Raw genomic sequence first — 25,549 nt, forward strand, 5'->3', positions numbered from 1 at the left:
CATCAGTTGCATAAAGAAGACAGACTATTGCTGTGTTCATTTTTTCCTATGGAGACGCGACATGACTACTAACACTTTTAGAAAGCTCAGAGAGTAAACCGAGCTCTTATGGAGATGGATTCGGCTCACACAATTGTAACTCAAACAGTGCGACAACTATCAGGTGCTCCCAGGTCATTTGCTGGACAAAGATATGGTGGGAGCAGGCAAGCTGTCAAGCTTCACAGAGTTCTGCATCCGGTGTGGCAAAGCGTCTGGTGAGACGCTGAAGCTTGCACACACCAAGTCATGTTGGCCCAAGAGGAGGAAGAAAACAAGACCAGTTGGAGGAAAAACTCAGCAAGGGCGTACCAGAGAACGTGCCGGAGAAGACCCCAGGGGCGTGGTTAACGAAGCTTTCGATCACAGCACCGGGTTTGCGGGAACGGGAAGTCTGGGCAGGAGCGGCACTGGGCGAACTGTTACTCCGTGTGGTGCAGTCCACCTGTGGAAAGTGGGAGGAGGGGAAAGGGAATGAGAATAAGCTCACCCCGCAAGCAGCCTGTGACCCTTCCTTATCTCAGAAGCAACGTTCAGTCAGATGCAGGGCTCCTGGGTTCTTCCCCAAGCACCACCCCCACCCCCTGCTTTTCAGCACCACAGGGACTAGAAACTTGTTCATTCCTTCCAAAATTTTTTTTTAAAAAATGAAAGCAACAGTGCCCAAGATCTGGAGCACAAATGGTGAAACCTGTGAAGCCTTAAATCAGGAGAATACCTCCCGGCTTCAAGGTCCTCAGTGTGTGACTTTGGGCACCCCCCCCAAGAACCCCAAGTTCAAGCTTCTGATGGATCTTCTTCCCCGGCCCTTTCAAGCAACAGCAGCTACCCAATTCAAAACTTGGTGAGAGTCTGCCTTGCTTTTGGCACAAAACATCGTTGCAGCTGGGGAACAAGGGGCTCATTAAGAGGAATTTATGGCAGGTTTTTTGGGGGGGGCAGCTTGCTTTCTAGGGAAGAGAACCCAGGAGTCCGGGCTCCCACCCCGCGAAGCGCCTCAACGTTATTCCTTGACGCAATGTGACTGGGACTGACCTCTGAACACGACGAGACGACGCTGCCGTTGCCACCGCCGCTCACGGCTTGCGTGCTGGCACCGTGCGACCGGAACATGCCCGCCGTCACGGGGGCGGGGTGGGCCGCGCTGCAGTACATGGGCGTGGCCTGAGCCGGCGACGGGGAGGCAGCCGGACTGGGGCTGGGCGGGCAGGCGGGCACCGGGGGGACGCGGGAGAAGCCGGGGGTGCTGCTGCTGCCGCCGCCGCCATGGAGCGTCCGGCAGCTGGGGGCGGCTGGGCTGGCGACGGGCGTCGGCGGCGTGGTTGGTGGCACCCCTCCTCCGGCAGGCTCGCCACGGCTGGCGACGACGTGGCGGTGCTGGAGCTGGGCGCCGCTCTGCTGGGCCGCCAGTTGGAGCTGGACGAACATCATGTGGTCCCCGACGCGCAGAGCGAGGGTCAGAGGAGACCTTCCCGACAGGAAGTCGTTTACCTGGAGGGGCGGGCGGGCGGGGGGGGGAGAGGAGGAAAGGAGGCGGCAGGATTAGCAGCGGACTCCCACTCTCCCGGGTGCGGACGCCCCTCAAAACCCCACAGAGTTGCAGGAACCCGGTGTCAGGTCGAGGAGGCGGCAGCTTCCAACTCTCACTTGCCCTTCCGAGGACTGAAGCGAGAAACCAACTGCCCGGCCCTCCGCATGGCCCCAGAAATACGCGCAGCCGCCGCCGCCGCCGGCCGGAGCAACACACGAGCCCCGCTCAGACGGCCAGCAGTCTCGAGGGAAAGGCGGGAGAGCCCCACGTTGGCTGCTTTCTGCTTCCCCGGCGAGCAGAAACAAAACAACGCTTTCCAAAGGAGAGAATGGACACCACCTTGCGGAAAGCTTCTGTGGCCTGGTCACCTGGTGCCAATCGCCAGCTCGCCAAAGGCGAGCGGCTGCCGAGAAGCCCAAAGCAGGCTGCAGCTAGTGGGCGACCTTGTTTCCCCTATCAGAGGCCAACTTCAGAGGTGCCACTTTAAAAATGTGGCTAGTGCATGCCATGGACCAACAGCCGTGTCTCAGTCCTATCCAGGGCCAAATCCATGCCTTGGCAGGTTGCTGCTTCAACTGGCACAGCTCCGCCCTACTGCTGCCACTCTAGGCTGTGCAGTGCAGCGCCTGTTGGGCTGCTGCCTGCTGCACCATTAAACATCAGTTTGCCGCCCTCATTTAACAGTGCCCTGACTGGTAGAAATCCAACAGGCACAGCTGTCCCTTGCCTGGAGCTGCACCGGTTGAATTTCTACTCACCAGGCTGCTGTGAATCAGCAACGGGCGATGGGGAAGGCAGAATAAAACATTAACCAGGGTAGTGGTGTTGTGTCAGCTACCAGCTTGCAGGCAGCCCAGAGTTCAGGGCGAGTCATCAACACCCCACCCCGGCCCGCCTGGGAAGGGTCGCTTTGGACCGGCCACACCTGCGAGGTCGGTCGGAATCAGGGTGGGGAGGCTTCAGAACGACGCCGGCCCCCAGGAAAGGGGTAAGCAGGGGGAAGAAAAGGAAGCCAGCCGTAAATATTTGCCTAGTCAGGTGGGGTCCGCTGTGCTAGGGTGGAGCTAGAGCAGAAAGGACAAAGACGTAACTGGAAATTTTCATTTTGCCAACCCAGCAGAGAGGCAGGCGGGGTGGGTGGGGGGGGGGAGGGAGGAGGGGAGGGCGGGTTATTTTCCCAGCCTTTCCCATCACGCAACCAAGAACAACCTCTGCAAACACAGGAGCTGTTCCTAAGCCAGGGCAACTGACTGAGAGCTGCCCTGCATAATCATGTTTCTAGACCTCATGGTTGCCAAGAGGGGCTCCACAGAGCTCCTGGGGTGTGGGGAGAAAACGAGGCAGCCTCTTGAGCACCAACCACACGCAGCCTGCCATCAACCCCCACAGCAGAGCCCAAAGCCCTCCAAAAGCAACCAGTCACAACCAAGAAGAAAGCAATACTTGATTGGGGTGATCGACTCTGTTTTTAAAGTGAATAGATGAAGCTGCTTTACGCCGAGTCAGTCCCTTGGGCCATCTTGCTCAGCATCGTCTGCGCTGACTGGCAGCAGCTCTCCTACACAGGACAGAACGCCCCAGTACGAAGGGACCCGGGAGGTCTTCTAGTCGAACCCCCTGCTGAGTGTGGGAAACTGCTGCTGCAGCCCCATAGAACCGGGGAGTCTCCGAGCTGGAAAGTCTCAGGAGAGAGAGAGCGAGAGAGATGGAAAGAGAGGCCTCTCCGAGCCTCTCAAACCTAGCCCGTGTTAACGGAAGAGGGCAGGACTTGAACCCAGGACCTCTTGCATGCAAAACACGCACGTTGCCTTGCAGCCCTCCGTGAACGGCGCTCTCTGCAGCCGTTCTTGTGCCTCATCACTCCCTTCCCCCCCCCACAAAAACCGAACCTGCTGTGACCCCAGTGGCCAGCCGTACAGGCCCTCTGTGCCCCACAGAAGAGGTCTCATCCCTCCTCACCTTCAGGCTCGTGGGAATCTCTTTCCCCGGTTGGAAAAGAAACCCGTGGGGGCCCCTCGAGGTTTCTGAGAAAGCCGTGGGAAACGGCAGCTCGCCCTGCAGGCAGAAGGAAGAGGTGGGCGGGGTTCAGACAATGCAGGTTTCGGACATGGGGGGGCGGGGAGGCAGAGCCCTCGGCTCTCGCTCTCTGTGAGGAGGCGGCGGCGAGGTGAAGTCTCTCCCTGCACGAGGCTGAGAAGGGTGCCTGTGCAGGAGGCACGCCGAGAGAGAGCCAGGCTGCTGGGATAGCCGGGACAGGCGGAAGGGGAGAGGGGAACTGCAACCACACCCCTGGGCAAGGGGGGTGGCTTGGACCCGGAATGTGCCGGTTCACTGAGGCTTGCCGGAGACACCCAGAGGGCCTCTGAGCATGCACAGAGTACCACCCCACTCGGCGCTTGGCCCCAGCGGAAGCAAAGCTCACACACCCTCTGCTGAACGCAGACGGACACAGACAGTCCCATCAGGACCGTGGGCCCATGCAGTTTGGTGTTAGGGGAACGGGGGCTGCAGGAAAGGGGGCAGAGGCCTGCTTTGCACACAGGCGGTCTGAGGCTCAGTCCCTGGCAGCTAGAAATGGGGCGGGGGGGGGGAGATGCTCCTGTCTGAGGCCCTGGAGAGCTGCTGCCAGTCAGAGTACCGGGCGAGACGGGCCAAGCGACTGACTCCATAGAAGGCAGCTTCATATATTTCAGGTTCAATCCCCGGCATCTCCAGGTAGGGCTAGGAAAGACGCTTGCCCGAAACCTTGGAGGTCTGCTGCCTGTCAGGGTAGACAACGCTGAGCGAGACGGATCCACGGTGTGACTCGGCAGGCAGCTGCTTCCTGTGCAAGGACTGCAGAATCAGACCTGAAGCCGGCAACCTATTCCCAGAAAAGCCGAAAGCTTGTAAGCCTGACTGGAAGGCTAACAGTCCCCACCCCCACCACCCCCTTCTCTTCTGCAATCTGAGGGGGACAGCTCAATGGAACCTCCTTGCACAGGGGCAGTCTACTTGTGAGCCCTCAATGCTGGGCACATGGGAGCCCTCTTGGCTTCAGGGCAAGCTTGCCTGGAACCGGATGTCTGAGTCCGACCTGGCCAGGCCGCCGCCAGCGACCTTCTCAGCAATGACTTCGAGCTGAAGGGCAGGCCCACGGGGCTCCGAGCCGGGCACCAAAAGCGTGCGGCAGATCTGGAACCCAGTCCCCAGTTGCCGCCTCCCACCAGCCCAAAAGCACACAGCCGCTCAGCCGAGCCGCCAGTCACGAATTCCTCCTCGCAGCAGACCAGCCACAAGAGTCTCCTTCCTTCCCCCCCCCACGCCAGTCACGACTCCTCCTCGTGGCCGGGCCTCCCTGGGCACAGCGCCCGCCCACCCCCGCCACCGGCTGAACAAAGGAGGGCCCGGGCACCCGCCCAATCGGGGGGGGGGGGTGAGAGAGACGGAGACTGCCAGCCGCTGAAGCCAGCTGAAACCATCTCTTCCGCTCCCAGCATGCATGAACACATATCTCGTGTGTGTGTGTGTGTCCTCCCCACCAGGAATCCCCTCATTCCTTTGTTCTCCGCACACATGGCTATTACCATATGCAGAATAGCTCTTGGAAGCTCAGGGACAAATGCATCCCTCCCCCCCTGCCCCCCCAGGAAGCCCCTTTGCTGTGGGGCCGGCAGCATCTGGGATCTGCTTATTTATGCCCCCCTCAGCCCAGACGCTCCATCCTCTTGAATGGTGAGCAAAAGTGGGGCCATTTCGCCCGTGACCGTCTCGCAGTGCAGGAGCTGCGGGGTTAAGTCTGATGGTGGGAGACCCGGGTTCGAGTCCTTCCTCTGGCACAGACTCATCCTGTGGGCCCTGACCAGCCTGGGCATCGTGCAGGGTAGTCAGGAAGACAAGAGTAATCCGAGGGCGTGCAAGCTACCCATGCCAATCGGACAGGTAACCAAGGTGCCAGGGTCACAGAGGAACCCCGCTGCAGCCAGAAGCGAACCCACAGAAGTTGCGACGACATGGCGCCCATTTTGCAGACCGAATGACTGAGGCCAGGAGAGGAGGGTGGGTGCGTGTGTGAGATTGCACACACACACACAGATCCCCTTAAAGCCTCAGTCAAACACAGTGCTGCGGAAACCAAATTAGCAACACCTTCTCATGAGTGTGTCACCACCGCAAGCCAACACCATCCAGACCCCAATCCGGGCCAAGCTGCTCTCAGGGACACCCCTGGTTGGCATCCCCCCCCCCCCCCCCGCCAGCACACAGCTTCTGACTCTCTTCTCAGAACTGCCAGGGCATCTGAGCGTGTACAGAGTCCCACGCAGCAAGCCTCCTTCAGCCTTCTGACCAAGCACCAGCAAGGAACTAAAACCAGGTTTGACGGGCCTCCCAGCCTGCAACAGGGATTCGGACGCAGTCCAGGTGTGGTGGACTACAACTCCCATCACCCCCAGCCACAATGGCTGGGGATGATGGGAGTTGTAGTCCGCCACACCTGCAAATCTCAAGGGCAGGGAACACTGCTCCCAGCCTGAAGCCTCCGCCAGCTGGCTCTGCGCTAACCACTAGGTCCTCTACCCCTACGCCGGAAGAGCCTGGCCTCTTTCTCTCCCCTCTCTCCTTGCAAGGCCAGCTGCCTCCCTCCCCTCCCCATTATTTGGCTGATGTCAGAGACTCCAACCTGGCGGAGACGTCGTCCCTGCTCGGCCGCTGACTCACACCGGCCCTCTGCTGCTGCCGTCATTAGCCGCGGCCACCCCACGAGGCCCACGCCTGGCACCTCAGCAGCGGCACCGGCTCCTGGCCGCACTAAAAATAACACCCCCTTTCCTGCTGGGATGCTTTTTCCGATTTTATTTTTGCTGAAGGAAGGGAGAGCAAACAGTTGTACACACACGCACACATACGTCAGTGCCAGCCAGGCGCTGAGGATCCGAGCCAGGCGGGCAGCCCGCAAGGCTGCCGTTGGCGAGAACCACTCCGAGAGGCCCAGGACGGAGGCCCGGCCCCTTCGCCCCACACCTCCGCCTGCCTCTGGCCCGGACAGAGCTGCGTCGCCAGACCCAACCACCTCTCGCCCATTTCAGAAGGTGGTCTGGTTGGTTGAAGGAGGACAGAAACAAACTGAACATTTGTTAGGGCGAAAAAGAAAGAGAAAAATCTGAACGGGGATCTGTGGGTAACTTCTGGATGAAGATATCGAGTCGCCAGTGGGGCAAGCGGGCACTCCCCCCTATAAACGGACTCAAGTTGCATTTAAGAACTAAGTCACTCTCAAGGGGCTACTCCCTACGTTTCAAGTTGCTGAACGCTCTGCACATGGTCTAAGGCACTGGGGACTCAGCCCAGCCCAAAGCCGAACTCTAAAGGATCCAAGACTGCACCCCAGACTCCAGCAGAAATCTGCAAACAACCCCTTCTCCACGAGCAATTCCATTTTCAAGACAACGAGGTGGCGATTGGATCTAGTTATTTCCGGAAATAAAGAACTTAAGAAGCTGCCACCTACTGAGTCAGACTGTTAGTCCATCGAGCTCAGGGCTGTCTGCTCCGACTGGCAGCGGCAGTTCTCCAGAGTGTCAGGCGGGAATTTCTCTCAGCCCTAGCTGGAGCCGCCGGGGATTGAACCCGGGGCCTTCTGCAGGCCTCGGCCACATCCCCTCCGGTCTAAAGCCCCAGCTCTCTATCTAAGGTCTGAAATCCCCGTGTATGTGTACGTGTCACGCAGCAACAACGAAAGTGTACTCTGCACATGCTCTGAGGAACTGCCACTTAGCCGGCATGCCCCAGCATGGCCCCTTGGTCCTGAAACACAAGTTCAGAGTCTGGGTCGGGCCCGATTCACATGACGCTCCACTTCCCCCAACAGTCAACAATGCCAGTAAGGAGGAGAATAAAACAGAGACATGTAAGCAGTGCTCTTCGGAGCAATGACCGGGCAGGGGTGCGAGTCTAGGGCAAGAGTCAGCAATGTGATGCATGCCCTCTTGGGAATGGGTTGGGGCGTGGGGAGGAGGAAGAGGAGGAGAGAAATCTGTGCTTGGGAATGCCACCACCGCCGCCTCCTCCTCCAGGTACCCGAAAACAAGAGGCAGCATCTCTTGCTAAGTGTCAGCATACAGCCGCCCCCCCCCCCCCCGCCCACCGCCCCAGATTCAGAGAGTTTGTTTTTTCCCAAGGGGATGTGAAGGGGGTGGGGGGGAGGAGGAGAGGGATTTAATTGATTGCCTCTGCACTGAACTCCAGCACGTGGATCCCAGTTCCCAGAAAGGGATGACTCAGGGTACATTGGATTCCTTCTCTGTGCCGTTTGTTCGGGAGCACTTGGCCCGAGGTGACCCTCCTCACGGCTGTGAGTGGGTGGCACCGCCAGTACGGCGGGGGGGGGGGGGCGCAGAGAGACGTTTGGGATGGGGGAGGGAGGAAAACCACACCCTCTGGTTTCCCTTGCCCCCCCCCCCGCCAGGTCAACTAAGGCCACCCTTAGTTTCTCTTCTGGTCAGCCACCGAGAGTTCATAAGGCCCCAGTTTGAGGAAGGAATGAGTCATGGGTGGTGGGGGTGGGGGGGGCAGAGCAAGGCCCCTGTTTCCTAACGGGCATAGATGCCTCCCCTATTCCAGAAGGGCGGTCAGAACATCCACTGGACAGTCGTTGAGAGACCGGCAGCCACCCTGAGCCAAAAAACACACCCACACCAGAGAATCCACACTTGGCCTGCCGGTAGAATCCTGTGCTCCGTCCAGAGACGGGAAGCCCCACACAAAACCAAGCGCCAACCCCCCTCCCCACACTGCCAACCTGACTACAGATTCCTTCTCTCCCTCCTGCCATCACTCCCCCCGCCGCTTGAGGGATGTATGCATAAGGTCACTTCTCAGGGCGAGCAAGACGGGTCACCAACAGAGTCAAGCCTGGACAATTCCAGTCTGAAACACCTCGCTGCACCGCCTCCCCGCTGGATACGGCCATAGCTCAGAGGCAGAGCAATTGCCGAGTGCACAGAAGGTCTCGGGGTCGGCTGAGAAACCGTCCCGCCTGAAGCCCTGCTGCCGGTCAGAGCAGGCAGTTCTGGAGCCGGATGGACCGAGGGTCAGACTCCGCAGCAGGCAGCTTCCCAGGGCTCTCTCTTCCACCCGCAAGGGAACCCGCAGGTCTTGGCAGCAGAGGCCTGCTTATGCGCCAACGCCACCCCAGCTCTCCCAACCAGCCCCCACCCCCGCCTCGGACAAACCCTGGCGGTTCTCCCCCCTGCCCCCCCCCCCACGTTCCACATCCACAGTTGGACCACACTAACTGGAAACGGGTGAGGATTTGGCACCCACCCACCCACCCCGCCCGCCCGCCGCCACCCAGCTCTGACAAGAAGGACGTGAGCTGCTTTAAGCCTGACTGCCGCCTCCCGGAAGACGAGAGGAAGTGGATTTCGCTGACGCAAGGACGGACGCAAACCCACCCACCACCACCGCAGCATGAATGAGGGGTGTGGCTTCTTATCTCTCCCCCCCCCAAAAAAAACTCCAACTGGCAGTTCCTTCCTACCAAAGCAAAGGGTAAAAAAATAAATAAACCCCACCGGCTGATCTGCAGTTGAGACAGAAAATACATGCACCCAGCTGCCATTTTCCTACCCTAGCAGGCAGACAAGAGTTAACAGGTCTGGGACGACCCCCCCCACCCCACAAAAAAACCTCTTTGGGAGGAGGCTGGGGTGGGCCGTGGGGTCAAAGGCCCCCCAAGAGGAGGCAGGCAGGCAGGCAGGCAGAGACAACAGAAGCTACCGATCTGCAGCCAGCCCCCTCCCCAGCAACGCAGATGGCTGGCTGGCGTTCTGTCTCAGCTCCACTCCTGAGGGCCCCCCCCTCTTTCCTGACGCAGCCCCCCCCTCCATCAACAGGAGGAGCCTCCAGCATGAAATTAGTCCCACTCTTTGTCCAGAAGGTAGCACTGGTAGAGCTGGAAGGGGGTGTGGGTGGGAGATCAAGCTACCTGCTGCCACCCCCGTAACACCATTCCTTTTAAAGCCATCCTTCCCCTCTTGGTGCAGGCTATGGGGTAGCAAGACTGCCCCAGGGATCTTAAGCAGGGGGGCAATCTTGCTCTTTCCAGCCCCCCCCCCGCCCCAATTCCTGAGCATTTCCAGTAGTCCCAGTGGAATCACCAAAAGCCCTCAGCACCTTCTGCAACTTGAATCTTTAGCAGAAGATAACTGATTTATTTTTTAAGGGATCCATGTACATACTACATGAGAGAGAGGGGTGAATTATTGGGGGTGGGGGCAGGAAAGACATGCATCCCATTATCCAGAATTATCCTTCTGGGTAGAGAAGGGGATGCAATTATTTTGTCCAGGCAAAGAACTGCGATCAAGAAAGGGGCAGAGTTAAGGGGAGAAAGGCATGAAGCTGAAGCTGTTCTGCGCACAAGAGGTAGGAGCTGCAGGGAAGATCCCCCCCCCACAAATGCCTTCCCCCACACAACAGGGTGCATTTGAGGGGATTTAAGAGCTAGGGTCTATTCACCACTGCAGGGCCGAAAGCCACAGAGGGCCCCCCCTTTTTTGCATTTTTAATTTTTATTGGATTTTTTTTATTTTATTTTACAATAGCCACGGAACCCATGAGAAATAAATGTAAGGGCAGGACTAGGACCCATGAGCTGCGATGAGAAGGGAGCAGATTCAGACGAGACACTGGGAAGAACTTCCTGTCAGAGCTGTTGGACAGTGGAACAGCCTGCCTCATGCAGTGATGGTTTCTCCTTTGCTGGAGGTCTGACTAGAAGACCCCCCACTCTCGCAAGGTCCCTTCCAGCTCTAACATCCTATGATTCTGTCTTTCGGTGAGGTTGAGAAAGACCCATCTCTCTCTCCCCACTTGTGGCAAAAGAAATACTCATTAGCAGAGAGACCACCTTGCTATAGACTCCTAAAATTGAGAGCAGGAGCAAATAGAGAAGGGGGGGGGGCACACACACTAAAAAGAAGCCGCAGTCTGCAGAGAGAGTCAAGCCTACATTTAAGTGCATATGTGTTCCTCAAGGTTAAATAGGAACATAGGAAGCTGCCATATACTGAGTCAGACCATTGATCCTTCTAGCTCAGTAGTGTCTACCCAGACTGGCAGCGGCTTCTCTGAGGTTGCAGGGAGGAGTCTCTCTCAGCCCTATCTTGGAGAAGCTGCCAGGGAGGGAACTTGGAACCTTCTGCTCTTCCCAGAGCGGCTCCATCCCCTCAGGGGAGGATCTTACAGGGCTCACACATCCAGTCTAGTCTCCCTTTCACCTAGTCTCCCATTCACATGCAACCAGGGTGGACCCTGCTTAGCGACAGGGACCACCAACCCTTTTAGAATATTCATTTCTACAGCTTCGGCTTCTTGTAACCAAGCTTCCAGCATATCATGGTGGAAATAATGACACATTCTGCTTCCCCTCCCTCTTCTTCTGTTTTATGCAAGCCCTCTGGGGCAGAGACCTTGCCTCTCAATCCTTATAAAGCACCATGTACAAAATATCCATTAAATCCACTCCGAGTCTTTTTCTTTAGTCTCCCTCCAAGGGGTCTGCCTCCCCACGAGTGCCCCTTCCTCATTAGCAGATACAGATATTAGAAAATCGGGTGTTTCCTTTAAAAATAAAGAAATCACCAAGACATTTTGCAGTTGGGGTTTGGGGGCGAGAAAAACAGCGGTGCCAGTTGAGACATTTAAAGTTGGTTTCTCAAGCAATTAAAAAAAACTTTCATAAGTGACAACAAGAGTTTTGCTACAGAACTGCATGTCAGAAACAAATGCAACAAAATGTGTTCCACATATCATAGAGATTGAGGGTTCCATCTATCCCAGATTAAAGTGTTTTTTGTATCCAGTGGATTCCAACAGAAAATACAGTAGCCTTGGAGTAAGTCACACCAGAACTTACTCCTAGGTAAATCGGCATAGGATTGCAACCTTAAACTCCCATTTTAATATCTACCCTGCGTGGAAACCCCTCCCAAAGTTAAAAAGGGAGTGCAGTACCCCACTTTGCTTTCTAAAGCCTCCCACAATTGACTTGTTCTCGAGGAGGGTTTTGCATCTGTGGCCAGCCAGTTAGGAAAGGGTATTGTTACACAGCACCCTAAACACACTTCAAATGGGAGGAGAACAATCAGGCTAGAGATGGTTGTAATACCCACCCCTCCCTGCAAAAAGCACAGGCACATTCTGTATGTCACCAGAAGTCCCATTAGAGTCCCTCCGAAAGTAAACGGGGTGAAAAGGGAAGCCACTGGATAAGACACAATCACATTCGTGCTTCACGCAAACCTGGACCTCCACATGGACTAGAACCTTGGTATGGCGGCATATCCTTGCGCACCCCCCCCCACTTTAACACACACATACAGAGTATGCCAGGATTCAGGAAAGCCCCAGCCACATGACTGCACACAATGCATGCCATTTCCTTGCAGTGACTTCTCATGTCCCTCCTCTCTGGGACCAGAAAACAAAGTTCTTTTAAGTTTGGCTATCCACCCATTCCACTTGCTCCCAGCTCCACAACGCCCCGCCCCCAATAAATAAATAAATAAAAATTTTTAAAAAATCAGATGTATGCTCTCTCTCACCTGAGTTTCTGTTAAGCTTTCCAAGGCTTGCATCACGGACTGTTCGGGTCTAGATGCCTGCGACTACAGAAGGAAGAGGAAGAGAAGATGAGGTTTCCAAATGGTCTTTCACTTAGTCGCCTATGGAGAGTTAAGGATTGTCTCTAGGAGACCAGCAAAGGAGGTACGGCTTCTAACTGGTTACCTAGTCGCCTAGGGAGAGTTAAAAGTCGCCTTAGATGACTAAGGGGGAAGACGGGGCTTTGGACCAGGATTTTAAGAAGTTGCTTATGGAGCGTTAAAGATCTCCCTAAGGGGCCGAGGCAGGGAAAGCTGTACAGACGTTTCTTTTTTTCGGTGGCCCATGTCCGGCAAACGCTTGAAGTGCGGCATGGGCTGGCTAGCCAGGTTGGTGGATGGGTTTGCAAGGCTTACAAATTAAATATATTATATTATAAGTAAGCCCAATCAGGTTCAGTGGGCTTTCCTCTCAAGTAAGCCTTCAGGATGGCAGCCTTAAAAGGAAGGGAAAAGCTGCCAAGGAACACGTGTGCATGGTGAGTGATTTAAGAGGATTTTTAGAAAGACATTTACCATCAAGCCGGCTTCTACTGTAGGTACCAGAGTCAGCTTGCTACCTTCTCCGACTCCCAGATCTTGCAGTTTGCCCGAACTAAGCCGACTATGTGGAGGGAGGGGGAAGAAGAGAAAACAGAAAATTATTCTTCCCTAACACAGTGGCTACAAACCCTTCCTCATGCAAATGGCATGCAAATTTGTCAAAGGAATGTTTCGGTTTTCGGAAGGAGGAAAGACAAGGAAGAGGATTTTTAAAAAACATTTTCTTTTTAAACACAGATTTAATTTCCTATTAAAGCTGCAGAAAAATTGGCCCTACAGGGTAGCAGTGTGTGTGGGGTGGGGTGGGGGGTGTCCCCTCCCACACCAATCTTTCATCTTTTTCCAGCAGCCTTTCTGTTGCCTTCCCCTTGCTCTCCCCTCCCTTAAACGGTTCCTTCCTTCTCTCCCTTTTCCGTTTCTTATGTAAACACCGTATCATAAGTCTCTCTCTGCCGCCCCCAGACAGGACGGCTATATACCGCAGTCATCTGTCAAGGAACTATCTCTTTCGGAGCCCTCTATGATTCCAGACAAGTGGAAGGGCAAAACCGAGAGAGAGAGAGAGAGAGAGAGAGAGAGATATTCCGATCTGTTAACATTTGGGGGTGGGGGTTATATAGGAGGCAGAACAGTCAAATCCAACACCAAAGCATCACATAAAATAAATTACCCCACCCCCAACAAAAAGCTCTTCCAGTTTTTGGTAGGTTGCATTTTGACAAGTTGGAACTGTTTCCACGCATTACCCACGTTTGCAGCAAAATGCAATTTCTGTCCTTTGAAATCAGCTCGAAAGCATGCACTGGGGGTGTGTGTGTGTGTGAGGGCTGGTGGAGAAAGAGAGAGGTTCCCCCCCCCTTCATCTTACAAGGACAGACCTGCTTTGCATTTTAAGAACCCATGAGCAATCTATTCTCTAACAAAGCTGGAGCACTGATTGGAACAAAGGGAGAGGCCCACCTCACAACACCCTCCCCTGACATTCCCAGGATTGCAAGGCGATACTGAGTCCCCCCCACCCTTCTGCAAAAAGAATTCTCTGCAAAATTCTTTGCAAGAGACCCATTTATAAAGAGATAGGCAATGGAAAAAACCCAAGCAACACCCAAACCGGTAGGGTTTAGACCAGGATAGCATGTGCATGTACGCTACCCAAAATCAACCTTCAGAACAAAGGACACCTTCGAGAGAGATGCTCAGGAAGTGGAAATTGGTTGGTTCCAACGCTCACCCCAGACTGCCTTGAAAGCCCTTCTGAAAACAGCACACAATCCCCCCCCCCAAGAAGGCCTGCTCAGATTTCTGCTCAGGGGAGACAGGGTCAATGCCTGTCAATAATACAAGCAGATTCCCCGCCCCATAACACCCCCCCAAGAAAGAAGCATTATTGGCACCAAAAGCCTAGCTTGCACCCGTCTCAATGGAAGTGACTCAAAATTATTTGGCGCCTGCTCTCCTGCCAGGGTTTCAGGAGGGTGCTTTCGAAAGGAGAACATGGAGGATGGGGGAGAAAAGGGGGTGTTATCTGGGGACACAGAAGCAAAGAGGTATTTGGGGGTGTCCCAGACGAGCTCCAAACTCCTCCCCACCTTCCGTGAGCCCCCCAGCTCCTTTCCGAAAGGGTTACATATCCAAGATTGCCAAGGGGACACGGGGGGGGGGCAATTTTCACAATGCAAGGTTTTCCTAGTCACCTGGGAAGCAAGCCCCACTGAGTTCAAGGGGGCTTACTCCCAAGCAAGAAGGTCACTACCTAGGGCAGCTCAAAAGGCAAACCCTGGGGCTTACTCCCAGGAAAGTGTGCTACGGATCACAGCCAGAGGGCAACATCAAGGTGAAAATATTTCTGGCCGTAAAGGAGGATGCAGAAGTGGGCGGAAGGAATGAAGGAATGTTCGTGCGTGCATGCATGTGTACACTGAATGAGATATTAACATCTATATAAAACAGACTATAGAGATAATCATGTGTGTACACACACATATATGTATATAAATATATCACGGAGATGCATATACAGCAGATACATGTCACATCGTACAAATCAGTACACACAGGTATTAAAATATACAAAATGTACATATAGAATGCATGCATTTAATGCATGCAACACATCTGCTTTTATGTGTGTGCCGATATCTCACACACACAAACATCTAAGGGTTATTTATGTGTGTGTGTCTATGTTCTACACACAGAGACAAACACATATGCATATGCAGACTAGTGGCATTTAATGTTTCTTTGCTGTTTGTGTGCTCTCATATATATATATACATACACACACTTCTATACACAGAGATATATATAGACATTTATCTAATTCATGAGCATATAAAACAAACATGTAATATTTATCTATGGTTATCTGTATGTTTGTATCTAAAGACACACACAGACACAGAAAGACTTTATTGCTAAATATTTCACAGATGCGTGCACAGAAAGGATTCGACAGAAGTTTGCCTTCCTGCCTGCTTTCAGAATCACTTTCACATCACTTTACAGTTTCAGCATCTGCCTCCGACAATCGCAAACGCTTCTCCGCGCTCCCCCCGCGCCAATTGCATTTAATGTAGATTGCTATTTTTAAGCGGGGGGGGAGAGATGTGCCTCCCAAAAGGCAGATTTGTGTGGGGTTTCTTCCCCCTCCCCCGTCAAGGCGAATGGGGGGGGGCGGTCCGCCTACCTCTCTTTGTGCAGCAGGGCCCAGCGCTCTTTAGGGACCTTGAGTCTCTGCGAGAGCCTCCTCTTCAGACCTTCCACCGTCTCTTCCAGGGGGACAGCGAGCTCATACCGGGCCCCAGTGGTCGTGTGGATGTGCACATTCATGGAAGGCTCGCTCTGGACGGCGTCGCAGGCTGGGGGCCCCCGGCTGCAGCTCCTGGGGGTGGGTTGGTGGTCCATTCGCTTACCTGGGCAGGGGGCAAGCAGAGAGATCAGTTGGGCGGGCGGGCGGGCAGGCAGACAAAGGAGTCCTCCTCCTCGGCTGCGTCCACACGACACCGGAGTGACTCCCCCCCCGCTCCTCCTCCGCCCTCTCTCTCTCTCTCTCTCTGTCTCCGGACTAATCCAAGGGCGGCGGCGGCAGCTCCGCTTTTTTGTCCTTCGAAGCCGATCGCGAGAACAGAAGCGGCAGAAACGGAAAATCCTCTCTCTCTCGCCCGCGCCCTTTGACCAGCTTTCACCTCCCCAGAAGCGAGAACATCCCCAGAGAGGCAGGGCTTCTTGGAGGGCAACGGCTGGGCAGGACAATGGGACGCGGGTGCCCAGGCAGGAGCTGCTCCGGAGCGGGGGCTTAAAGAGGGTGGCGGAGAAGAGGTCGAGAAAGTCGCGTTTGGTCTGAAAGCCGAGGAGGGCTTCTTTCTCCCCACCTGGGACTCGAACCTGTGGCCACGACGCAGCCACCGCTCCCGAGGTCTGGCGTACAAATAACCAGCGTCGGGAACAGACCGAGAGGAAGACGAAGCGGGCGGGCGGAAAAAAAAAGTTATAATGTAGCAACGTTCTGAGGGGGCGTGGCCTCTCTCCCCTCCCCATTCATTCTTTACTCCTTCTGCGCGCCCCCCTCCCCGCTCAGCCCCGCCGCAGCCAATCCGGGCTCTCCGAACGCCCAGACGCCAGCGCTCTGCGCCAATGGCAGCTTGCCCGGTGCTCTCCCCCACCCCACACGTGGAAGGAGACCGGATACTTCCACTCTTGCTCCCCCACTCCTCCCCCGCCCGAACAGTGGTAGGAGGGGCGTGGGGGGAGGGGGCCCAGGGCGCTCTTCCCCGCCCACTCGCTGTTGCAAAGGTAACCCCCCCCGCCCCCTATTTCCTCACTTTTACCTTTTATTGAAAGGGCCATTCATGAAGAATGGTTTCTACAACAAAGAGCTTCCTAGCATGAGGCCGGGGTGTGCGTGCGTGTGCGCGTGCGTCTGTGCAATCGACAGGTTTTCCATAATCACTGCAACATATTCTTTTATTAGCACAATGGGGAGGGTCGTGGAGCGCGCGGGGGGGGGGGAGAAAGAGAGAGAGAGAGACTGACTGCTGGAGACCTTCTCAGTCATGTTGTCGTGGTTATCTATTGCTATTAATGCAAACTATTAACAGAATCAATATTAATAGGAACACCGCCACCTGGGCACCCAAGGTTAAAGAACCCAGTTCTAATGGAGACAAAACCAAAGGATGTGGCAATAGCGGCTAGCAAGTTCCCGGACGAGGAGGAGAGGTCTGTCCTAGGAGGTTAGTCATTATGGCCAAATGGAGCCTCTGTGGCCAGGGGCAGTATACCACTGATTACCAGTATGCTTCTGAAATGCTGGGGCAAGGGAGCAAGGGCTGGGAGGGCTGCTGCCTTGAAGGCCCACCTTGGCTTCTGAGGTCTGTTTTCCTTCTGCCCTGCTTGTGGGCTTCCCAGAGTCTGGATACAGCGGGAAGCAGAATGTGAGACTAGATGGGGACAGCCATTGGGCTGTAGTCTGGCAGCTGAATTCTAGGCAGGGCTACTCTGAAGTAAGCCCCACAGAAATAACAGAGCCTACTCCTGAGCAAAGTGTGTGTACAATTTGCAGCCTCTGGTCTCGAAAGGGGTGGGGGCATGCTGGAGCACAAAGAACAGGGAGGGGCTAGAAACCTGGAAAAGTCAATAAGGCTGGAAATAGGCTTAAAAGCAGACCCAGAGGATTAAAACTATCAGGTTTTCTTTGATGCATTTTTTTTTTAAAACGAGAGGGGAAGAATATTCCATTTCCTAGGATACCTGGACATTATTCTGACCCCTACTCTCTTGAACAAGCTTGAATTTTCTAGTCGGGTTTCCACAGATAGCTCAGAACGAAGACCCTTCTTTCTCTCTGCTTCAAGTTTCCCCAGATTTATCAAGCCCCAGAATCCACCTTTCCTCCCCTCTGAGGCTCACCTGCCGGGACCTAGTCCCCAAATCCTGTTTCAAATGTCAGGGTGCAGCCTGCGTCCATGTGGGCAGTGCCTTGAGAGTCCCTCTGAGCATGTGCAGAGTCCCTCCAGCCTCAGTTGTGGATTCTCTGAGGCCTGGAACTTTGGAATTAGTCCCTCCTGATTTCACTAATAAATACCTGATACAGATAATTGTTTGCAAAGAGCAGTAACCACCTTGGGATGCCATTTGAAAGGCGGTATAAAAATTGAACAAATAAACAAACAACAACAATGAAGAGGCAGCAAGGCACTCTCTTACTGGTGCGGCAGGATGCATAGATACAAGTCTACAGAACTACAGGGCCACACAGAACTTTGCATCAGCGTGAGTAATAATCAGTAATTACGCCTTACTTCTTCTTTTAGGTGTTTTTTTCAAACAAAAAAGCAACAAAAGACGCAAAAAGTCCTACAGAATCGTGACTCATACAGATGCTTAAAATGGGGGCCTTGGGAAGAAGACATCAAAAGAGCTCTGCTGGATCAGACCAAATCCAGCAGCCTGTTTCCAACAGGGGAGAGCCACAGGCCTCCGGGAAGCCCACAAACAGGGCAGGGAGGAGAGCACCCCCTCTGATGACGCCCTTCCTGGCAAGCAGTATTTAGAGATAGACTGCATCTGGACATGGAGGCTCCCATTTAGCTCTTTGCAATGAGAGCTCATCTGCCCAACCTGTAAGATTGTGGAGTGGGACCCTCTTACGTGTGGGGATTGGGGGCTGTGCCATAGTTTTTGTACAAAAGGTGGAGTTTGAGGTGGGATTTCAAGGAAGGGGGACGGCATCACACAGGTGTTCCGGAAGGGAGCTGCAAGGAAGTAAGGGGTCATTTTTGGAAACAGGAGATTTGTGTGGCTCTGGAATGGGTTTCTAGGAATTTGGGGCAGCAAGGGACAAGTGAGTGAGGAAGCAGGAGGGTTGTGAGGTTCTGCGAGGGCATTACAGGCATAAAGGATGGCAAGAGATAAAGGCGTTATCTGAGGGAACAGGAGGCTTGTGCGGCTCTGAAAGCTGCTTCCAGGCATAAAGGGCAGTATGAGAGGAAGGGAAGGGTTGGAGCAGGAGTTAAAAACAAACCCAGTCCAGTCTAATGTGAAAGTAGTGCTGCGTTTATCTCCAAGGACAGAAGACTGCAATGACCTCTTTCACAGAGCCCGACCAAGCTTTCGAGCATCACAGAACTCTTTGCCACCAGAAAATACTATCTGCAAAACCCAGATGCTTGCATTCCCCTGCGCCAAACCAAGCAGGTGTGCAAGATGTCCCTCCTGCCTCGCCGTGGGCATCTCCAAGTTCAGCTCAGGGTGAACTCTGGAGCTGAAAGCAGGGCTCAGATAAACATCCGCTTCCATCCTATGCAGGAGACTGTGGCAAGCAGATTTTTCTCTATAAATAATCACCCTACTGAACAGGGGAGGGGGCTAATCGGCGGGTGGGGGGCTCAAAGGAAGGCAGGAGAAGACGGAGGCCTTGTCCAGGGAGAGAATTCTCTGGCCTCGAAATCGAAGCGAGAGCTGCGAGGGCACCCTCGAGGACAACGGGCAAAGGATCTAGGAACGGAGTGATCTGAGGTCACCTTGTGGGATTTTACCAGTGGGGAGCAAAAGTGGGCGGACGCTAGTGGCTTCCTGCCCCGCTTTCCCTAACCTGGAAATGTAGGTTCAGTTCCGGAGAGGCGCGCACACACACACACACACACACACACACACACACACACACACGGATTTTTGGTAGACAGCAACAACAGAACAAAAGCGTGTTAGATTCCCCCCACCCCCACTCTTGAATCTGGGGTGCCTTGAGGCCATGGTAGGCATGGATGTGCATCTGTTTTGCTTGGGTGGGGCTTATCGCCAAAAGTAGCTGGGGTCAGAGGCAGGATGAGGCCCAGGTGGCCCCGATCCTGCCGCTGCTCAACACCACTGAATTTTCACTTCTGCGACTGCCTGTCGGGTTGTGAGTCCTTTGGGAACTGGGAATCACTTTCTGCTCATTATTCTTTTTCTATTTTCTTTGAGAACTTCCCCCCCATGAAAAGCTGTATATAGATATTAGCAGAATAAATAATCATTCAATCAATCTGCTCCCCCCCCCCCATTCCTTTCTTCCTCCTCTGGCTGGCTGGCTCTGAGTGGGGCAGTCTCTAGAATGAGTCAGCAGAGCAGAGCTCCCTCTGCTGGTAACGATGAAAATAGGCAGGGCAGAGAGTGCATACAAACACAGAGGAGATATGTACTGGGGCACAGGTATTAATTTATTTACACAGCAAACTTTCTAGAGTAGCATTTGCAACACACACAGACAAACAGCCAGGTCCCTGCCATTGAGGAGCTTACAGTGCAGAAACAACAATGGTCTTTGGGGGAGTAGAAATGGCAGAATTGTGCAAAAAAAAACAAAAAAAAACCAAGGTTCCCTGTATTCCTTATTTTGATACAGATATGTTTTGTTGGCTTCAGAAAAATTAGAAGTCCAAGACAGATATGATGGTGTGTATTCCCCTCACCCCTCAGATCATCTCCTGCCACTGGGTAGGAATGGGCAGGGCTTGGAGTCACACAGCAATCTTTTTCAGGCAGGCTGGAAAGGGAGCTGGCTCTCAGATACACACAGGGCACATTTGGCTACAGATGCTAAAGGTTAAAAGTTCCTTATGCATAAGAAACCAGCCTCAGTCTGTAGATACAGCAGAGCCTTAGCTACCATCAAAGCATGCTGTGAATCTCTGAAGCTGGCACCAAAAGCAGTTAGCCAAGTGAAAATGGGGCAAGGAACACAGTGTTGATTTTTTGGCAAATGAAAGTCCACATTCCAATCCCATGAAAGCAGGCCCAGAGACAGAAATCTTGTGGCATAAGACACTGGGGGGGGGGGCAGTGGGGTAGTGAAGAATCATTGCAGAACAGCCAAAACAGGGATTCAGTCAGTATACACAAAGCTGTTTAAGCTTAAGCCGCAGTCCTTTGAACTCTGACCTGGCACTGCGCCCTACTGAACATAGTGGGATTTCCTTCCGAGCAAACATGCATGTGATTATGCTGCATGATTTCTGAATGAGCAATTGTGCAATAACCCGCCTGCAGGCTTTCCCTTAAGTCTCCACAATGCAAGGGACTAGAGCCTTGCTTACAAAAAACAAAACAAAAAAAACCTTGAACGTTCCAGGCAGGAAGGAGGGGGTGCTGAAATATTCCTGACACAGCCCTGCTGGAAAAGCTCACGGGGTGGTCCGGAGGGTGTCCCAGCCGCAGCACCGAACCTCCCTCAGAGTGCGATAAGCATTGCAAAACGCTTTGGCGAGGGCGGAGAGCAAGATCAATCAATAGCGTCTTGTGTCTTTTGCACTGGCAAAGCCGCTTCCCTCCACCGCACAGTTCTCAGGAGCGGTGCAAAAGCTGTTAAGCTCTGGGATCCGGGTTCCTTGATCGAAATCCTCCAAGTGGGAGGGCAACTGGAACCGTCTCCCCATTCATGTTTCAGCCTGTGGGAAGCACAGACCCCTTCAGATCTTCAGGGGACCCCTCAAACAAAATCTGGAGACTTCCTGCAAAGACCCACTGAATTCTATGTACCCCAGGCTGCTGGCAGAGGCACAGGGGAAGTTCTTGTTGCCCCCCCTTTCCCCCAGGGGGCACCCCCCATGTCGTCCTCAAGCACAATCACGGGGCTTGGTTGGGGCTAGGCGTAGCTGTTACCAGGGCTAAGGTTTCAGCCGGGAACACATGCAAGAGCCATGGTGCATGTGCAGAGTGCCTTTTGCCCACTTGTGACAAAGAGAGTTGCGGAATGAGTTCATTCCAACATTCTACATGGCTTCCAAGAGGAAGGCTGGATCACAGAGCCTGAGGCAGAAAGATCTATTTTCCATGCGGGAGCACTGAGGAATCTTGACATGCGAGGGGAAATAAGGTTCCCCACACCCCCAGCAGTGACAGATGTGTGGGGAGAGAGATGCCGCCACGCGAGCAAAGATTTCTGGGGGCTGGAGAACAAGAGCCCAGGGCTAGGTCCCCATGAACCTGTCTGGGCCTCAGATCCCTGGGTGCCCTGGGCAATCCTCAGATGGGCGAGGTGGCGAGCCAGCTGCCAGGCCCCACCGAATCCTTTGCCAGCCTTGGCACATCGAGGAGGACTGCCCAACAAAAGCATTCTGTGTCACTTGAAAGGTTGCATGCAGCAAGAAGGAGCCCTTTGTCCTCTGCCTCCCGCATGCGTGCCCCCCCCCAGTTTCTCAGCCTCAAGGGCTGACTGCAGTCCAGACGGGGAGGGGCTGAGAGGCAACCCCCCCGAGAAGGGACAGAGAGCTGTGCATTAAGAGGAGCTGTGTGTCCATCGGGACAACAAGATGTCCTTCCCATCTGATTCCTGGTCTCTCTGGCCCCACAGAAGGCTGTCGGGAAGTGGAGGGGGGAGCGAGATGACGGAGTGGGCGTTCCTAGGCAGCTGTGATGTCCTGTGACCCCCCCCCACCAACCCCCTGCTAAGAGGCATCGGGCGTCACTCAGATGTCTGCATGACACACTGCTGGGATCGCCCACTTCAGTTCCTTTCCCTACCAAAGGCGCGACTACGTAAGAAGATTCTCTAAGGCCAACGCACGACGTTCCCAATCCGGAGAGCAGAATGTAGCCCACAGAGCCACCCTACAGCCTCTGGGTTCTTAGAGAAGGAATCCCCCCCCCCAGCTCTTTGTCCAGGAGACCAGGGTGCTCCTTGCACAGAGAAGGGAAACCAGCCGGGGCAAAGGGATGTGGCTTCCTTGCACTTGGGAGCCAGCGAGGAGATCACGAGGCAGCAATATATATATTTTAAGCAGTGGTTTGAGCAGAGGCCTCTCATCTCCCCCTCCCAGGACCCATCAGGAGCCAGCTGCCATTAGGACCCGGCTCCCAATGCATGCACAGTGAATGCACCGAGTGTCTCTGAGGGTGTGCAGAGTTCCTTTCCCTCCCCACACGGAGTAAAGAGAGGCGGCTCCTGCACAGCCAGGGAGGCATTTAGAGGCAGGGTTTTTAGGTCAGTGTGTGTGTGTGTGTGTGTGGGGGGGGGCGCCATGAGCCGTGGGGCCCTGATGCCCTCTCTTCACAGGAACAGCCCCCAAGAAACACCCTCCAGACATTATTGGAATGGAGGCTGCTGGCAGGGGTCTGTTTGAAGGGGAGGGCGAAGGCACAGTCATCCACAGGGGGACACAGCGACAGGAACTCTTCGAGGGCCTGAACACCAAGTGATTCATCATTCCCCCCCCCCCCACCCAATCTCTTTCCACACAAACTAAACCCAGCTCTCGGCTCACTTGCTTGGGAGTAAGCTCTAGGGAACTGTGTGGGGCTTGCCTTGGAGCAAATGCACGCAGGATTGGGCTAGGAAAGTGCCTCTGGGCCGCCTGGCTCAAGTGAGCCCCTGATCTGGTTCCCGGGGGGGGGGGGGTTCAAAACGACTGGAAAAATCCAGGGAGACTTGGAAGCGGCCGGCAAGGCCCCGATCCGCGCGGCCAGGCTGCCAGGAAGGGGATGCACGGAGGAGTTGCCTGACAGTGTAACAATGGGCAGGGAGGGGAGGGGGTCGGGGGGTGAGCGGTGGCCTGGCCTGGACCCTGCCTACGTCAGCAGCATTCATGGATGGCCTCATGGCCGGGTGCGGGCGGCAGCGCCCCACGACCAGGAGGACCATCGGGGCAAGACGAACCAGTCAGGAAATCAACGGGGGGGGGGGCTTCCCTTCTCTCCCCAGCAGAGCAGGAAGGGCAGTTCACGGCAACTACATTCTGAATACCAGAAGACAGGAACTCTCTCTCTGTGTGTGTGTTTACAAGCTAGCCAGTGTATCATCCCGACAGGCGGAGGCCCAACTTCCCACACAAGGGGGGAAAAGTTGGGTGCTTTCATCCCAGCTCCTTCAGGGTTTTCTGAGCTTTCCCACACACAAAGAAAGACGGCCCTCCCCGGTCATTTCTTTTTCCAGCCAGCTGAGAAGTGACACCCCCCCCCCACCAGCTCCCTTTCAAAGGCTCTAGTCCTTATGATGCAAGGAAGAGGACGGGGCCCTCGAAAGCCCACGACGAGCAAGCAGAGTGGCGGTGAACCGAAAAGCCTCCTTCGTACGTGCCAAGAACGCGGCGGCGGCGGCAGGGCTTTGAGGAAGGGGCCGCTTTTTTAGTCTGAGGGTTCCCCGCCTGCCTGCCAGCTGTGGTGCCGGGAAGGCCCTCTGTGTGTGCTCAGGGGGGCACAAAGGGATCGCCCCTTCCTCGGTCTAGCTACGCGCGGCGGCTCCCCCCAGAGGTCTTCCGAGGCGTGCAGCAAAAAGATTCCCCTTTGTTGCCCCCCCCCGCACTAGAAGGGCTGCTTAAGGAAGAGCGGCAGAGTCTTTTTGCAAAGCGAGAAGAATCCCACCCTCGCTCTGGAATCCGGGCTGGAGGAGGAGGAGGAGAAGGGAGGCTTTGTCCCAGCCCGCCCGCCCGCCCACCCCCCCAATGCCGAAAGCGGACATGCGGGCTCGGTGTCCTCCTTCTGGGTCTCCCCTTAACTTGGCTTCACTCCCTAGTTTCCCACTACTAAGAAAGAAAGACAAGAAAGTCTCATTTCGCTGTTGACTTGAGGGGGGGGGGCTCAGTCAGGCCACAATCCAGTGCACGCTTACTCGGGAGTAAGCCCTGTGTCAAACCCAGAGGGACTGGCATCCAGGTCAAGGTGCCCAGGATCCAGCGGGAAGGCCACCGAGGGGAGCGCCCCGGGGCACCGACCGTCCTCCCGGAGGAGCTCCTGGCGGGGACCCCGAGGCGAGGCGTCCCGCAGGGGCCCCGTTTTCTCCCCGCGCCGATGTGGGGATCGTTGCCCGCCTTTTGTTTGGTCTCCAACACTCCAGGGAGAGGGACGGGGAAGGGCAACTTCCCCAAGGGGATCCCGACCCCTGCAGGGGGTCGGGGGGGTCTCTCCGAGCGCGAGCGCGCGCCTGGCAACGCAGTGAAGCCCCGACGGGTCTCCTCCTCCTCGGCCGGCTCAGAGAAGCGCGCCCCCCGCCCCGGCTTTGCGACGCGAGGCTCCTCGGGTGGCCCTCCCGACCCCTCTTCGGCAAGAGGCAGCCGCCTCACGGCGCGCAGCGCAACTGCCCTCCCGGCACCCCCGGGCCGGAGCCGCGCGAGACCGACTCACCGAACTCGCCGGAAGCCTCTGGCCGGAACGCTGGCGGTGGGGCGGGACCCCCTCACTCTCCTCCGGGAAGCCGCCGCCGCCCGCCGCGGTCCCCCTCGCCGGCCCAGGCAATGAGTCCTCCCGCGAGAGGAGAAGGACCGAGGCGGCCTCGCTGCCACTGCTCCTGCTGCTCCTGCTGGCGACGTCCGTCCCCTCGGCCAGGCCAGGCCAGGCGGCGGCCCGGGGTGATGACCCGAAAGGCACCAGCAGCCAGATCCGACCGTGGGGCGAGCAGAACAAGGCGAAGCCGCCGCCGCCGCCGCCGCCGCCTGGTCGTCGTCGCTCTCCTCCCCCGAGAGGCGGCCCCCCTCCCCGCCCACCAACAGCCTCCTTCGTCTGCGCTGCTGCTGCTGCTGCTGCTGCGTCTGCGAGAGGCTCCCGCTGGCCGGCCGGTGGCGCCTCAGTCAGGGCTGCTGGGGAGGCGCTCGGAAGTTTTTATCCCGCCGCCGCCGCCGCCCGGACAGCCCGGAGCAGCAGCAGCAGCAGCAGCAGCCACACTCTGCGGGGTGGGGCTTGCGGAGGGCGGAGGGAGGCGGCGGCAGCAGCAGCAGCAGAGGCGGCGGCGAGGAGCAGCCCGCCCTGCTGCAGACTCAGCAGCGGCCTCTGGGAGGACGGGCGGCCGGTCGGCCGGGGCTCGCTGGCCACGACGCCCCGG

The 25,549-nt window shown here is 55.6% G+C and overlaps 1 protein-coding gene across 2 annotated transcripts in view; it reads right to left on the bottom strand.

Moving 5' to 3' along the window:
• MIDN (midnolin) overlaps positions 1 to 25,334 on the bottom strand; it is a 44,634-nt gene extending 19,300 nt beyond the window's left edge. Inside the window, exons 1-6 of one of the 2 annotated variants that reach the window (XM_053297227.1) lie at positions 24,856 to 25,334; positions 15,446 to 15,671; positions 12,730 to 12,817; positions 12,157 to 12,219; positions 1,075 to 1,530; positions 352 to 484 (exon numbers count right to left, since the gene is read on the bottom strand). In XM_053297227.1, coding sequence (XP_053153202.1) covers positions 352 to 484; positions 1,075 to 1,530; positions 12,157 to 12,219; positions 12,730 to 12,817; positions 15,446 to 15,663 — 958 coding nt within the window. In that variant the 5' untranslated portion in view covers positions 15,664 to 15,671; positions 24,856 to 25,334. Of the gene's footprint in view, positions 1 to 351; positions 485 to 1,074; positions 1,531 to 12,156; positions 12,220 to 12,729; positions 12,818 to 15,445; positions 15,672 to 16,130; positions 16,281 to 24,855 lie in introns of those variants that run through there. The other variant, XM_053297228.1, reaches the window with a different exon arrangement.
• Positions 25,335 to 25,549: the final 215 nt, after the last annotated feature.

The sequence above is a fragment of the Hemicordylus capensis genome, chromosome 2 (assembly GCF_027244095.1).
Source record: "Hemicordylus capensis ecotype Gifberg chromosome 2, rHemCap1.1.pri, whole genome shotgun sequence".
Lineage (NCBI taxonomy): Eukaryota > Metazoa > Chordata > Lepidosauria > Squamata > Cordylidae > Hemicordylus > Hemicordylus capensis.